Raw genomic sequence first — 15142 nt, 5'->3', positions numbered from 1 at the left:
ATCTTTAATTTATACAGTCAAATATGCAATGTTATTTTACATTTGATTACTTTATTCAATTTCTGTACCTAAAAACTAATGTTAGACCTACATAAAAAACCTGAAAAGCACTGTTTATTTTATTTGTATCTTTGCTCTATTGTATTAATTTGTGCTGTTGCTTGTAGTTAGATTATTTGTTCTTATTTTCATTATTTTTATTTGACAATATAGTTTTTTCCCTAAACATAGCACATACCGAACCGTACCGAAACCGTGATACAAACCGAACCGTGAGTAAGTTGAACCGTTGCACCCCTAGTCGGTGCGTTATTTGAGCAGACTTTCCAATGAGCATGAGCGGTACACGAGTGGAGCGTTTATATAGGCCACGAGCAACTCAACAGAACGCACATTCATAGAGCGAATTATTGAGCGGAGCGATGGCGAGTGAAATCTGCGCGCTGAACACTGCTAGGCGGTGCTGCATATATTTTCGGCCATTTTTCCTCTTTCTGCCAAAAAACGAAAATGCTATTTTCGGCCGATAATTTTCGACAGCCGAAATTTCGGGGCATCCCTATATATTTTGTGATTATATAAATATAAAATATTAATTATTATATTTGCTATTATTATTTGATTATGATTATAATAATAATTATTAAATTACAATATGAAACAAACTAAGAACAATTACTACTGTTCTACTATTATTTCATCAAGTAAAAATCAAGTACCTAAGAAAAATAATTATTTTAATTTACTGTACAACTGTGAAATTACAATACCAATATTTATGTATTAATTACTTGATTTTCAAACATTAAACCATCAAGCTTTTATTTGGTGGAGTGAGTGAGCCCTTGTAGCTTGCATGTTGCGTTCCCAAATAAGTTTTTTTATTTACTGTGAACTGAGCTTGCCCTGAGACTCTGAAAACACTGGATTATGAGCTGCTCACGTGTAAATGAACACAGTGCTGTCCTTCACTTTGACTCCGCACATGTCTAATTAAAATACAATCTTTGCAATTAGATAATCACACTAAGCAATAGTGTGATTTAGATTTTATTCTGATTAATCATTCAGTCCGACCTTTAACTCAAAGTGAGTCCAGACTAGCTTATTTACCTTGCAAATAGGGCAAGACATGAACCCGAAGGTTATCCTGGGCCCAAGCCAGCGGTTCTCCAGAACCCTTCTTGTGCACTGAAGATGGAACACATGACTGCAGTCCAGCTGCAAATAAACCAGGACAGACAGTTACATGCTAATCTCCTGCATGTAATTCTATATCCTCTTTATGCCATCACACGCAGTGACAGTATTCTGCTGTACCTGGATTGCTGGAGCAGCAGACAGAGCCTCAGTGAAGCAAATCATACACATATCGTCAGCATCCTGTTTCAGACAGGCTGCGGTTTTGTCACAACCATGTAAACAGGGAAGACACAGCTCTTCATTTTTGACCCCTCCACACGGGTGACCGCACGGATGAGTCTTACTGCAGGCCAGTTTTGCGTACTCCTACACAAGAATTATACACCAGTATGCTTGTGAGATCACTGAATTCCAGTAAAACATTTAACAGTGTAAAAAAGTGACATTTTGACAGTGAATACCTGACAGTCTTGGTCTGAACATACACTTCCTACTGCAGACAGCTCCGTGCCGTTCCTGGTGCCACAGAAGCGGCAGACGTCTGAACTGCTGGATGCTGGTTTACCTGAAGGACAGTACAATAATGCCATTTTAGCTATAACTAGGCACTAGTCAAGTAAAGAAGAATACTGAAAATAGGACATGTCACAGCTGTGGCCTAGAAAAATTACGCAGGGCTCAGGGCACAAATGCCACCAATAGTGACAAAAATGCCGCAGGTATTTAAATTGTGGGGGCAAAAGAAGTTTTTTTTATCTGTTATCTAACATTTATCATATTTCATAATATTCTGTTCCAGGCTTATGTAGTGCTTCTGTAGACACTGTAGTGACCTGTAGCTGTATTTACAGTCTCACAGGTTAAGTTTTGTTGATGGTGTAGGTAATATAAAGGGATTAATAATAAATAAACCAAAAAAAGTGACATTTTGACAGTGAATACCTGACAGTCTTGGTCTGAACATACACTTCCTACTGCAGACAGCTCCGTGCCGTTCCTGGTGCCACAGAAGCGGCAGACGTCTGAACTGCTGGATGCTGGTTTACCTGAAGGACAGTACAATAATGCCATTTTAGCTATAACTAGGCACTAGTCAAGTAAAGAAGAATACTGAAAATAGGACATGTCACAGCTGTGGCCTAGAAAAATTACGCAGGGCTCGGCACAAATGCCACCGATAGTGACAAAAATGCCGCAGGTATTTAAATTGTGGGGGCAAAAGAAGTTTTTTTTATCTGTTATCTAACATTTATCATATTTCATAATATTCTGTTCCAGGCTTATGTAGTGCTTCTGTAGACACTGTAGTGACCTGTAGCTGTATTTACAGTCTCACAGGTTAAGTTTTGTTGATGGTGTAGGTAATATAAAGGGATTAATAATAAATAAACCAATAAATAAAAAAATGAAAACTCTGAATATGAAGAAAACACTTCCAAAAACCTTAAAGTCAATATTTAAAAATCTACAGTAAGAGATGTGAAATATAATATATATTAAAATATTGCAGAAAATGTATTGTGTTTTGATATCTTGCACGTTACTTGCAGCTAATTTTGTATATACATTTTTTATTTTATATGTAACAGGCATAACTGTTCTGACTTGGAATTAAATTTACCTTTACATTTATGCATTTGATGACTTGCATTGGATTTAAGGTACACAATTTGATCAGTTCTTGCTTTCCCTGGGAACAGAACCAATGATCTTGTTGTTGCTAGTGCCATGCTCTAATTTTTTGAGGTTTTGAAAAATAAAGCTCTAAAAAAATTCAATTAAAAAATTTAGAGGGCAAATACTGTCTTAATGAAAATGAACACAGCAGTGTTTATATGGACAAAGTTTGAGTCCCATTTGCAACATTCCCACTTGCCCCTCTTCTCTTCTCTCTAAATTATGAAACACTATTATGAAATGAGGAAGTCACCTGTGTGCTCGCGGAACTCCACCATGGCCTTCATGGTCTTCGAATCGGCCAATGCCATGAGCCAAAAGAGTTTGGTTCTACCACAGCCTTCATGTAGGTCCACCTTAATGGCCTCTTCCTCCTCCTTAAAGACCTGCGCATACCATGGAATGTGTTATGAGAAACTTAAAATGATCCTTTTTCTAATTCAAACGCCACATAATTATTTCTCATAGTAATTTCATTAACAATTCTTACAGTACTTTTATAGAAGCACAAAACATAAATGTAGAACATAAAACCAAATATATACATATTTTTTCTTATATAACTATTATTATGATATACCGTAATACTCTTGGTACCATATATTTTTTTAAAGCAGCATTTAATACGTTAACTCTGTCCCCTGTGTGTATTTTTAACAGGATGTCATATGGACAACCAGACAGTAATTAGATGATTCGATATGTTTGGGCATTCAGGTTCACCTGTCTCTGGTGGGTCCGTGTGCGGCGGTGGAGATGGAGGAAGCGGTCGCAGTCAGTGCACAGGTTTCCACAAGCATTACACAGAATAATGGCTGACGTCTCTCCGTCGTCATGGTTATCACACATGGGCTGCAAATTAAAAGTCAGGGCGAAGAGGTAAAGAGCTCATTCTCGGCAGAATGACTTAATGTACCTTTGCACTGATTGTGCTTTGTAGCTATTAGACCCAATGTGCCGTACCATCTGCTTCTGCTGCCCGTCTTTGCCCATCCAGCGTCCTGAAGACAGTCGGTCCACGTGGTCCTGATCCAGCACACACAGAGAGGCCAATGCGAGCCATAGCTGACGAGAGGAAGCAGAACAATTTGAAATTTAAATTCAAGATGTACACATTTCCAGGATTCCATGACTGTGGGAGCCTAAAAGTAATCAAGTGATATTGCATTTCATTCTGCTGCTGATTTGTGTAAGATCACATGGTGGTAAACTCCACCCACCAGTCACCCCTGATCCCTCCAGCTGAAGGATCCTGAGTAATACTGACACTAGTTGGCAAATGTTCAGTTGTGACAGATGAAGTGAATGCACTAAATCGTACCCGAGTGGTGGCGATGCAGCGCACTGGACAGCGATGCTCCTCTTCCATCTTAGTGAGCGCAATAATGGTCTCAGCAATAGCATTCTTAGTCACCCTGGACCAGGCATCCGAGAGGTGGCCCTGGGGTAAAAAGACACTTAAATGATGGAGGACCATTTCTGTAAATTCATTAAAACACATCTGCAGGAGATCAAGTTACACAGTGCAAGATTATACATAATTTCATTCACAAACATGAAGCTGAACACCAAATCCGCTGCATGTTAAGACAAAAATGGTGTTTATGATTAGATGAGCCATCATTACTCACAGCAGCCATGTCTTTGACAAGTTTAATGATAATCTCAGCGATCTGAGGAGGAGTGGAGCCCTTCATCCACCAGTGACTTATTCCACGCCGTATGTAGCTGCACAAACAGACAAAAAGATCAACAGAAAGTTAAATATATATTCCTAAAAAGTTCATTTCAGACCCTTATGATCATTTCAGACCCTGCGTTTTAAATAACTCAGCCCTGCATCTTAAAAAAGTGATTTGCATCATAAAAATGTATGACAGTCATTATTTTTTCTCCAAAAAAAAACAAAAAACAGTAAATTAAACAGGACACATTCTAATGTTCAGAAAAAATTGAAAGCTTTATTAAACGAAATGCACATATTTTGCGAAAATGTGTGATGTGCAAGAGCAAAAAAAGGCACTATTTTTGGAATCAACACCCCTAAATTACGAAGAAACAAGTATTGGATTTCATTCAGCAAATATGATGCAGGGCCGTGTCATTTTCAAATGAAATCTAACAATGGCACAATGCAAGCAAGCTGACCTCGAGTTGAAGATCATGGGTAGGGTGACTGTAGTGACTCCTTTGCCTGCAGCCATGCCAGCTGTGCCAACTATAGTGGTGCCCTTCGCCTTGAGCTGCACAGTGAGGGCTTTGGCGATGCAGCCCAGAAACATATCTAAAATGCCCAGCTTGGTCCAGTCGCTCTTCTCGGTGGAGTGGATGATGTCACTGATGTCTGCTGGTGGTAGAGCCTTTACGCCGATGACGCTGGCCAAGCGCATGGGAGTGACCTCAGGAAGAACACGTCTGAGTAGTGACGTCACCTGCGTGGCAAGAACAGTGCTGCTTTCCAGATCCTGATTCTAGAAAGTCAAGTTCAAGACTAGCAGTTCACGATGCATTCACAAACCTGTCTCTGGACGCGTGGTGAAGCGGTGTGAAGGAGGGAGAAGAGGTCCTGCAGTAGGGTGAGCTGCTGGGCTAGGTACTGCCGCCCAACGTTAGATCCACTCAAGGCCAGCACCATAGACAACAGCTCAAAGCAGTAAGCATCAGAGGAGGCGTCGTCGTCACTGGGCTGAGAGTTTGCGTTCTCCTTGCTGGAAATGGCGTGCTCCCATTCCTCCCGCACACGTGTGGCCTCCATACGGATGGCCTGAACGATATGAGCACATACCTGAGGAGGCAAACAGTGAGGTGTGGTGTAACTGGCATTTTAAGAGAGGCAATTTATAGAGACTTGGGAACAGGAAAAGGCTGGCTGTCTACTGCCTGAAATGGAACCTCATAAGTAATGGATGTAGAACGCTCTACAAATTCCCTTCCTCACACGAAAAGCACCGGAGACTGGACTCACAATACGCTTAAGTCTGATGTCATGTGTCACTGTTTCTGACTCCAAATGCTCTACCAGATCCCAAAAGCAGCAAACGATGCTTATATAGACTCACGGTGATGTAACACTACTAAAAAGAAACAAAGTCACCTACATCTTGGATGCTCTGGGGATAAAGAATAAGCAGATAAACATCAAATTTTCATTTTTGGGTGAACTATCCCTTGACAGGCAGGGTATGATTTGGTACCATAATTTGTTATGCTGGTTGAAAGTCTCTTCACATCACGATAGCAATCACCAAGTTAAGTGGTATAAATGTATTTATATCGTCTGTGGAAGGCGTAGGACCATAAAAGGTTCATCCAATCGTATCCCTCGGTCCACGTTCCATTACACTATTGCAGACCGAGCGAGAATGGAAGGAGTTATTAATGTAATATTATGCACTTTGTATTGTAAAGTTTTCTCAATGGTGAATGCAACATGAGGTAATCTGACAGGTTTGCATTCAACCCTCCACCAACACCATCTCTCGTCGTGTCACTGGTTAGACTCTGGTCTGTCCTGTCATGTGTTTTGGAGGAGGCGTGGCTTTGGAGAGTGATTTGCAGGGAGGGTGGGATCTTATGCTTTCAAAGCTAGCTTGCTATTTTTAGCCTCTCCGAAATCATCTACGAATTGAAAAAGCTAATTGATTTATTAGCGGATTGGTGTTAAATTGCCTTTTCACTATCTCCAAAACAAACAACGTGGAGTTCTAACCATAAGCATATGCAGAATTTTTTTATCCAATTTGAGGTTGCGTTGAAATAATTGAACTTTGGTGAATAGACCAAGTGTGACTGTCAGTTCAAATATGATGTGTTATAATAAAAAATATGAGCTTGAGGTAAGAATTACCAAAGTGTTAACCTTTAAACATGATTTCTGTATAATGGTTGGTTATGAATATTTATGTCCTAAACAATCATTTTATAATTGTTATAAAATATTATAATTAGCCCTAGAAAACTTGCTATGCTTTTTTTCCAAACCTACTGGTGATCATGCATTTTGTGTATTCATACATTAATTCAGCATTCATTCGTTTTACCATGGAAAATAATAATCTAATAAAGCACAAATTCAGTTTTACTAAGACTGAACTATTTTTGGAAATGTATTGGTACATTTATAATCAACCCTTCTATCACTTCTTCTGCCATCTTGGATGGATTTTTAAGGCAGCTCGCTTGATTTAATAGAGAGCTGAGCGCAGTTTTGATGGTGTTACCTGTTTCTGAAGGTTGGTCAGTTTGCTCCTGCTGAAAATAATGCCAACCATGTGCTCCTTCAAGTCTGCATCAGATGGAGCCTGAAGACAAAACATTAGTAACATAATTGAACAGCTTCATCTTATGCTTCAGCGCTTGATATGGCATTGAGCAATGGTTGTAACGAGCCATCAAACACAATAGATTCTGGTACTGACCTTGTCTTCACCCTCAGGTGAGGAGAGCAGGTTCTTCTCTTCTTGTTCTGGTGTTGGTTCTGCATCCCCACAAATTAGTTTTCCAAATACCTACACAAACACAAAAATTACTTTTTCCTTTCCTTAAACAATACCTGTGAACGAGTGTTTTGCACTGCAGCGTTTGATGTACAGTGGTACTGACACTGATGATGCAACCTTACTGCGGTTCGTGCCTTTGTGCTTACCTGTGATGTAATGAGGCGGAAGACACGCAGCGTCTCAGCCTCACAGTTCTTCTGCTGAGCTACACTGGCTGATATATGCCCAGCAATCTTGGTGCTCTCGCCCTCCTTCCAGCCAAGCACTTTGACCTGCCGTACCCGAAGTGTGTTCTCAGGACCCTTAAGCTCGATCTTGATCACATGATGGTCTCCTCCAGGCAGCTCGCTGGTCACCCAGCCCATGTGCCTTGAGTCTAAGTCAATCTGAGACAACAAAAAGTCCATTCAGTGAAACGACCCTGAAGGCCTTAAGGGACCCCAGACTGATCTGGTGATTTCCATGCAGACATGCTTTGATAAGCATTTTGTCTGTTGCCTAGTAGCTCTTGGACCTCAGGACTATGAGTTTACTGCCTTTTTCAAACTGAATTAATGTCATATTTTTCTGTCATTTACCAAATTGTAAAAACATTCACTCTATCATTTAAGTCCCACCTGTTTGATTCTGCAGAGATCTTCCACAGCCTTCCCACAAAGGAATATCATTGATGTGACTTTATTCTGACAGAACACAAAGCACAGGTTATATTAATCACTAGCTGTTTACTGATACGTGTATAAATACAAAAATATTACAAATTATCCATTCAAACTAGAAAATTGTCACAAAAAAAAGTCATATCTGAATGTTTGAAGGTTATATAGGCCTTATGCACTTTGAACACTTCATAAAATGTATACAGAATTAACAGTTGGCCAACACAGAGACTGGTATTAATATACTGACTGACTAAGAACGGACAGAAAAACAGAGAATAATAGTTCGCGAACTCACTCCAATGTCACGAGAGTTGTCGACATGGACAGAGACATATGAGGCATTGATGCCTTTGACACAGCTGATAGTGATGCTCTTTGTTTTGTTCTTATCTTCATCTCCAGACTCCCAGAACGTCTCAGTGGAGCCATCAGTCAGGCTGCCGATCATGGCTGGTCGGCTGGATGTTTTAATGTCCACCACGCTGGTCAGATCTTTCAGACAGGTCACTACACAAAGTTCCTGCAATACATGTAAAATGTATACCTTCATTGCAATGTAGGCCAATTTAAATAAAAGCTTCTGCCAAATGCATAAATGTAAAAGCATCAGGACAGAAAGTCTTTGTATTCAATCAACACAGATGAAGTTAATGAAAAGTTTCCCACCTGACTAATCGCTTCGTATCCCGACTGTACGCTGATGTTAAAACTCTCCTCACTGTCCCCATCATCTGATTTGGACAGGATGTTGTTGATGTGGTGAAACACGTTACTCTGGTGCAGGAACTGATGATCTGATTGTTTGAATTTAAGACTCCAACACCTAGTGAAACAGCCAAACAAATACTAGATTTGTACATTTATGAAGACAATGTAGGCTGAGCTTGCATGTGCAAAATTTGCCATCACCACATACCTATGCTGTTGCTAGGGTGTTATTATGTGGTTACTAAAGTGTTCTGGGTGTTATTTAGCATATTGCTATGTGGCTGCTAAGGTGTTATAGGTTGTTACAATTGCAGTGTGTGGTTACGAAGATGTTCTGATTGCTAAAGGTGTCTCTGTGAACAGACAGAAGATACCTCAGGGCCATCTGCTGAAGTGAGCTTCCACTGGGAAGTGACATCATGAGGTCAGAGATGGTCTGGAGCAGACGGTGGAAGGTGTGGGGCAGCGGGTGAGCCGCCTCTCCTGCGATGAGAATGTCAGACAGGGGGTGCTCACAGACACCTAAATCCTTCTCCTGCAAGAAAAGAGGGAAAACGTCCCATGTCAGAAAAACCTTTGTTCATCTCAAGTGAATAGTGACTTATTAATAAACCATTAGCCGTGTTGTCGTAAGGCCACACCTGCTCGAGGTTCTCCTTGTTCCCTTTGTTCTCTTCATCCTCCTCTTCTTCCGTCTCAAAGGGAGACGGAGTCAGAGACGCCACAAAGTGCCACAGGATATCATGGAGGGAGGTGGTTTGGGTAACGTTACACAACAGCCAATTAAAAGCCTGAGAAGGAAACGCAAAACAAAAGGTTTGTTAAGAGTTCCCAGAACTGCTGACTAAATTTCCATTACTTTTCTAGCCAATTGTGATAACTGGATAAGGATTTTAATACACAATTTTTTTATGAATGCAGGCACTGTAAAGACATTTAATGAAAAACAGCTAGAATCTAAAAAAAATTTACTTTCACTAAATCTTATTTACTATATTTTAGTGCTGTCAAACGATTAATCGCGATTAATCGCATACAAAATAAAAGTTTTTGTTTACATAATATGTGTGTGTGTACTGTGTATATTTATTATGTATATATAAATACACACACATACAGTATATATATTGAAAATAATTACATGTATTTACTTGTATACATTTATATTGAGATAATTTATATTATATATAAATACATTTAATATACAAACATAACATTTTTCTTAAATATACTGAATACATGCATGTTTGTGTATTTATATATACATAATAAATATACAAAGTACACACACATATATTATGTAAACAAAAACTTTTATTTGGGATGCGATTAATCGCGATTAATCGTCTGACAGCACTACTATATTTATTATTCACTATAGAATTTTCCATATTCTGTATTTATTAATTTACATGACCTTTCCAGACATAATCACAGTTTTAAAATTCCCTTATATTTTCAGGTTTTCCATGATCGTGGGACCCCACAGTTAATTAATAGTTCATATTCAACAATGTATGTCTATGACTGTACAATTTGGAACAAGAAGAAGAGGAATGAAAGTAGGCAGAAGGCCAGAGAGAATGTCTGAGAGAATATCGCTGACCTCCATGGCAAACACCCTGCAGGCTGATTTACGGAGTGCATGCTTCATAGCCACCTCCAGACCCTCTAGATCATGATGCTGGATAACAAATGCCAGCACAGGCCACTGGAAGTTCCTTTCACCCTTGCTGAGAGAGCCATGGGCTGAGATCAGTCGAGACAACTCGGGAGAAGGGTGACGAAGCAGAGATGACCCAACTTCTGTAGAGACCAGCAGAAATTAACTCACATTTAAAATGTTTAACTCAACTTTTGAATTGTAAGATATCACAATAGTAAAATTCTAGCAGTGAACACAAAACTAACTTTTTTTTTTATTTTTTATTCAGCGTAAATATTTACATCATAAATATAAAAGTGGCATCTTGCATTTCTGGTCACATATCGATTTTCCTGAGCTTAAAGTTTCAATTAATCGATTCTAAACTGTGCTATGACGATTCGAGAACTCACACGTTGGTAAAAGGTAAAGGTAAATATTGCTATGAATCATGCATACAAGCCATTTTAACATTCTTGTAGGTTAAGCAGTAAAACATGGTGCTATCAACACCAAGTTCATGGGTTTAAATCCCAGAGAATACAAGAACTACTAAAATGTATACAATGCAATGCAATGAAAATTGGATAAAAGCACCAGCCTAATGCAAATTATATATAGAATAACTTTAAAAGACTGAAAACTGATTACTTTTCCCTCTAAAGCCCAGTCCAATATAAAGGCAGCATACCTGATGTAAATAGATTCTCAGACTTCAGGCACTGTCATTATTGTAACAATTAGCTGAATTAATTAGACATTTGTAACCGTGTTGTACAAAGTGACACAACATTACCCGCATCCCCGCTGTGTACCCTGCGTCTCGGTACTGCTTTGACCCGTGCTGGGGAGGCTGAGTGCTGCTTATCATACTCAGAGGCAACCACTGAATATGAGCGCTGGAATACTGTCCGCTTGGCCGTGTCACTGTCTGTGATTGGACTTGTCTCCAAACTAAAGGAACAAAGTAAAAAAAAAAAAGTAATAAAGACATAAGCATATCCATAATGTAAAATGTTCATAGAACACAGTACTTTGGGAGGTGGGAAGCTTGTTAGAGTACCTTGGGGGCATGGACTTCATGTTACTTCCTGGCTCTTCAAAAACATTGGGGCAGGCATCTGGAGTGACTGAGATGTAGGGAGCAGGGACTGACGTAGAACGCAGGTAACGCATCTCATCCTGAAACAGGTTGTCATCTTGATAGGCCCCAAAGTTCTCAGTGTGTTGGCTGCAAAAAGGTAATTGAGAAAGAGATATTCCATACATTGAATTACTTCAACAATGCAGCCTATGGTGATGGTGATCAAGGTGAACACAAGGTATTTACCGGGCTAGCGTTTGCAGATAGAGGCAGCCCATCTTGTTGGGTAGTTCCTCAGACACTCCCTCTTTGAGGCTGGGCAGATGTGTGTGGAAGGGTTTAGGTGGGTGATGGCAAAGTAGACTTGGCTCAGCGGCGCTGCTCAGAGACAGCAGGAACAGTGCATTGGCACGGATCACCTGGTGGGCCTCCATGGTGGGCAGAGAGCGTGGGGTTTTAACCTGGAGAGGTTTCTTTCTTGACTGCTTAACCTGATCCAAGAACCACAGGGTCGAACCCAAGAAAGAATTATACACTGTTTTAGACATGCGATATAGCTACAAATATTATGCATCTCCCTACATTGGTCATGACAGGTATACCTTTTCTCTGGCAGCTGTTTGTTTATCTCTCAGGTACTTCTCTCTACAACGATCACACACCAAGTACCAGGTGCTTCCTCCAATCCCACCATCTCCACAATTACCAGCCCAGCCTCCACAAAAGTGACCAATACTGTTATAGCCCTGACCTCCAGCATACCGGCCACAGCCTGAAAGAACACAATACAGAGAACTGATGATATACTTCATCTATTGGACTGTATAACCTTTGAACTGCTCTGAAAAAAACAGAATGGAGTAAGACCCAAGAATTGACAGCACTGTACCTGGGTGGGTCTGTCTCATGTGGTAGGTAACAGGGTATGGGTGAGACTCTCCACACAGCTCACAGATGGTATCCTTCTCTGGGCCTCCCATAGCTAACTGCGCCATCTCTCCAAAGAGGTTCCCCCTGGGGCGAATCTCCGCTTTCTCCTTCTTCTTCTCTTTCTTGGTCTTCTTGCTGTCCTTTTCATTTTCCTTCTTTTTAAGGATAGCACTGGACCCTGGACTCGGGAAGATCATATTCTGTGTAGCCGCTTTTATGGTAGCCATGGATATATCCTCCCAGAAGGCAACTAGGTGCTGGAGGGTGAGAGGCAAGATGGACTTAGACCTCATAGAGGAGTGGCTAGTCATCTCATAGGAGACCGCCTCACTTTTTCCATCCTCGCACTTCTCGGGCAAGGGTGGCTCTTTTAGCATGGACAGAACCTTGTTCTTGTTGATGCTACCCATCTTGGAAATGTCTGGGCCATGTGGTGATATGTTGAACATGTTGAGTGCCGAGGAGATCTCCAGAGAGTGACGGTTCTTCAGTTTGCTCTCCTTCTCCTCAAAACCCTGTTGGCAGCTGAGAGAATTACGGATGGGTGCATGTTCTTTGGTCAGCTCAGGGTTGAACTTGAGGAAGGAAGAACATGCCATGGCATCATGTACTATGCCCTCATGCCACAGGAAGGCAGCAAAAACAGAACGGGCACATTCTGCAACAGAAGGCGACATGGCTTGCTTGGCGGGTTCAGTGGGACGCACGTTTTCACCCTTAAAGAGTGGCCCTGATTTGTCTTTTTTGGGTCTCACATGCTTGCTGGAGGTTTTACGGCTGACTTTGGGTGAAGAACGACTTTCAAGTTCCTCCTTGACCGGGGCTTTTCCGATACTAAAGTGGACCTTGGAGGAGCCCTCTTCAGCATTGTGCAACTCTGCATTCTCATCATTGGCTTCATCGTTGGATAGCAAGGTGCTGGACCTACACACCTCCACCACTTCACTGTGGAGGTTTTCCTGAACTACATGAGGAGATGGGGCTCGGTTCTCGGCATTGCTGCTTCCTCCTTTGCTCTCTTTGGGTGAAATTTTTGGCTTTGGAGACGTAGACCTGCCCCTCAGAGGTTCCATGAGAGGAACTTTCTTCTTTCTAAGAGTGTCAGGGTCTAGCGTATAAGAATCAGATTTCGATCGCTCACGTGGAGGGTCCAGGTGAGCTTTAGAAGAAGGACTAACTTTAGAGGGCAGGTTCTTATCATGAGGAGAGGATGAACGTGGGGAACTGTTGCTGGAAGGGCTAGATCTGCTCGAATTAAAGGCTTTCTGTTTGGGTGAGGAGGAACGGGAGCCAGGGTTCGGAGACTCAGTCCTAAGGCCTGGAGTTCGGCCATCAGCTTTCAGGGCTTGTAAAGTGTTGTGGTTAGGGGAATGGGAGCGGCTGTGAGAGTCAGATCGCAGTTTGCCGGTGTCTGATTTGAGAATGAGGGCTTCGCTGGCAGACAGACTGTCATTGTTCTTGCTCTTCACCTGGTCAACAGATCGGCTAGAGTGACTGTCCGTTTTGGAGGATCGACTCTCTTGACGATGCTTGCTGCCTGGAGACATAGACCGACTGGCCATGTTATCCCTGTCACCTGCGTATCGTAATACACCATCAGTTACCAAAGTGCAACTCAGCAACTCGTTTGTGCAGGAGGCACTCCACAAATACTTCTCAGGCCTTTTCACATATTTAAGAATAAAAAATAAAAAAACAAGACAGTAAAAATGGCACCTGAAAATGTAAGGGAAAAATAATTTACAACATAAGAGAAACTTAAATAAAAAATGTAAAACAATACAAGTTAAATTGACATCTACAAGAATCCACTGAAATCCAAGAATGACCTTAAATTTCAATTTACTGACCAACATTTATTTACATAAGAATTAAAGTATTCATAAGATTTTAAGGTAGCAAATGCATAAATATTGATGCGAATGGAAAGCACCCAGGTCATGTGAAATGTTTTGTCAAGTTTGTAAACCTGTCCCCATGTATATTCCAAAGCACTACATACTCTGTTGCCATGCCTAAGAGGGGAAATAAATGGACCGTGGAAGCAAGGATGACATGAAACCCCTCCCTATAGTGAGTCTCCAGGGTGCTCCCAGGAGAAGACATGCATTACCCACCCTTTTGTCTGAGAACAAGAGATGAGAGAGCGGTGCCAGGGCCGGTCGCACTGCTTTTGTGCACACGCTCACGTGAAGCAAGGCTGCGTGATGAAGCATCTACAGCGGAAAACAGTGGCAAGGAAAGTAAACAACAAGGCTTGAACTAAGGAAAACCATCAGAGAATGAGAAAGAAAGTGAGAGCCAATGAACAATGGAGAGTGGAAAAAGGATTGTATGAGGGGAAAAACGGACTCTTGCCCTGTTTACACTTGATATTAACAATCGTCTTGGGTGATCTAATCTCAAATGGACAACTGAGAAATTGCAGTTTACACCTGGTATTTACATGCGTTTCAAAGTGGTCTGTGACCACTTCGTTTTCAAGGGGAGAGTTAAAGATTTTGTGACTACATGTATAACTTAAGTATCAGTTGCTATGTTCAAAACAGATGTAATAGATGTGCTCCTGATGTAAAGGCTATTTTAGAAAGTATGCATCTTAATTATGCATCCTCCATAGACACACTGTTCTAATTCTAAGGCAGCATCACAAATATATATATTCCAGATACACATTTAAAGTTTTAAGTTTAAGTGGAATGCTCAATATTTTAGTCAAGCTCCAAATTGGCTGACAAAAATATATGCAACCCCATTCAAGCCCTGTAATTGGTGGTTAGATCACCCACGATGG

At 41.0% G+C, this 15142-nt stretch overlaps 1 protein-coding gene across 10 annotated transcripts in view; it reads right to left on the bottom strand.

Annotated features, from left to right (window-relative positions):
- Positions 1–15142, bottom strand: part of LOC107728238 (MYC binding protein 2) — an 80162-nt gene that overhangs the window by 11528 nt on the left and 53492 nt on the right. For 6 of the 10 annotated variants that reach the window (XM_016538344.1, XM_016538343.1, XM_016538346.1 and 3 more), the window contains 25 exons: positions 14466–14564; positions 12308–13924; positions 12021–12190; positions 11665–11909; positions 11398–11565; positions 11131–11288; positions 10296–10495; positions 9331–9480; positions 9064–9224; positions 8648–8804; positions 8277–8501; positions 7937–8002; positions 7466–7705; positions 7239–7328; positions 7041–7121; positions 5339–5605; positions 4969–5252; positions 4452–4548; positions 4142–4261; positions 3784–3885; positions 3544–3672; positions 3074–3206; positions 2086–2189; positions 1321–1509; positions 1114–1221 (listed from right to left, as the gene is read on the bottom strand). In XM_016538344.1, coding sequence (XP_016393830.1) covers positions 1114–1221; positions 1321–1509; positions 2086–2189; positions 3074–3206; positions 3544–3672; positions 3784–3885; positions 4142–4261; positions 4452–4548; positions 4969–5252; positions 5339–5605; positions 7041–7121; positions 7239–7328; positions 7466–7705; positions 7937–8002; positions 8277–8501; positions 8648–8804; positions 9064–9224; positions 9331–9480; positions 10296–10495; positions 11131–11288; positions 11398–11565; positions 11665–11909; positions 12021–12190; positions 12308–13924; positions 14466–14564 — 5360 coding nt within the window. The remainder of the gene's footprint in view (positions 1–1113; positions 1222–1320; positions 1510–2085; positions 2190–3073; positions 3207–3543; positions 3673–3783; positions 3886–4141; positions 4262–4451; positions 4549–4968; positions 5253–5338; positions 5606–7040; positions 7122–7238; positions 7329–7465; positions 7706–7936; positions 8003–8276; positions 8502–8647; positions 8805–9063; positions 9225–9330; positions 9481–10295; positions 10496–11130; positions 11289–11397; positions 11566–11664; positions 11910–12020; positions 12191–12307; positions 13925–14465; positions 14565–15142) is intronic. The other 4 variants (XM_016538340.1, XM_016538347.1, XM_016538349.1 and 1 more) reach the window with 2 other exon arrangements.

Source organism: Sinocyclocheilus rhinocerous, unplaced genomic scaffold (genome assembly GCF_001515625.1).
Source record: "Sinocyclocheilus rhinocerous isolate Xijiao unplaced genomic scaffold, SAMN03320098_v1.1 scaffold2021, whole genome shotgun sequence".
Taxonomy (NCBI): Eukaryota; Metazoa; Chordata; class Actinopteri; order Cypriniformes; family Cyprinidae; genus Sinocyclocheilus; species Sinocyclocheilus rhinocerous.
This window is presented reverse-complemented; position numbering and strand designations above follow the sequence as displayed.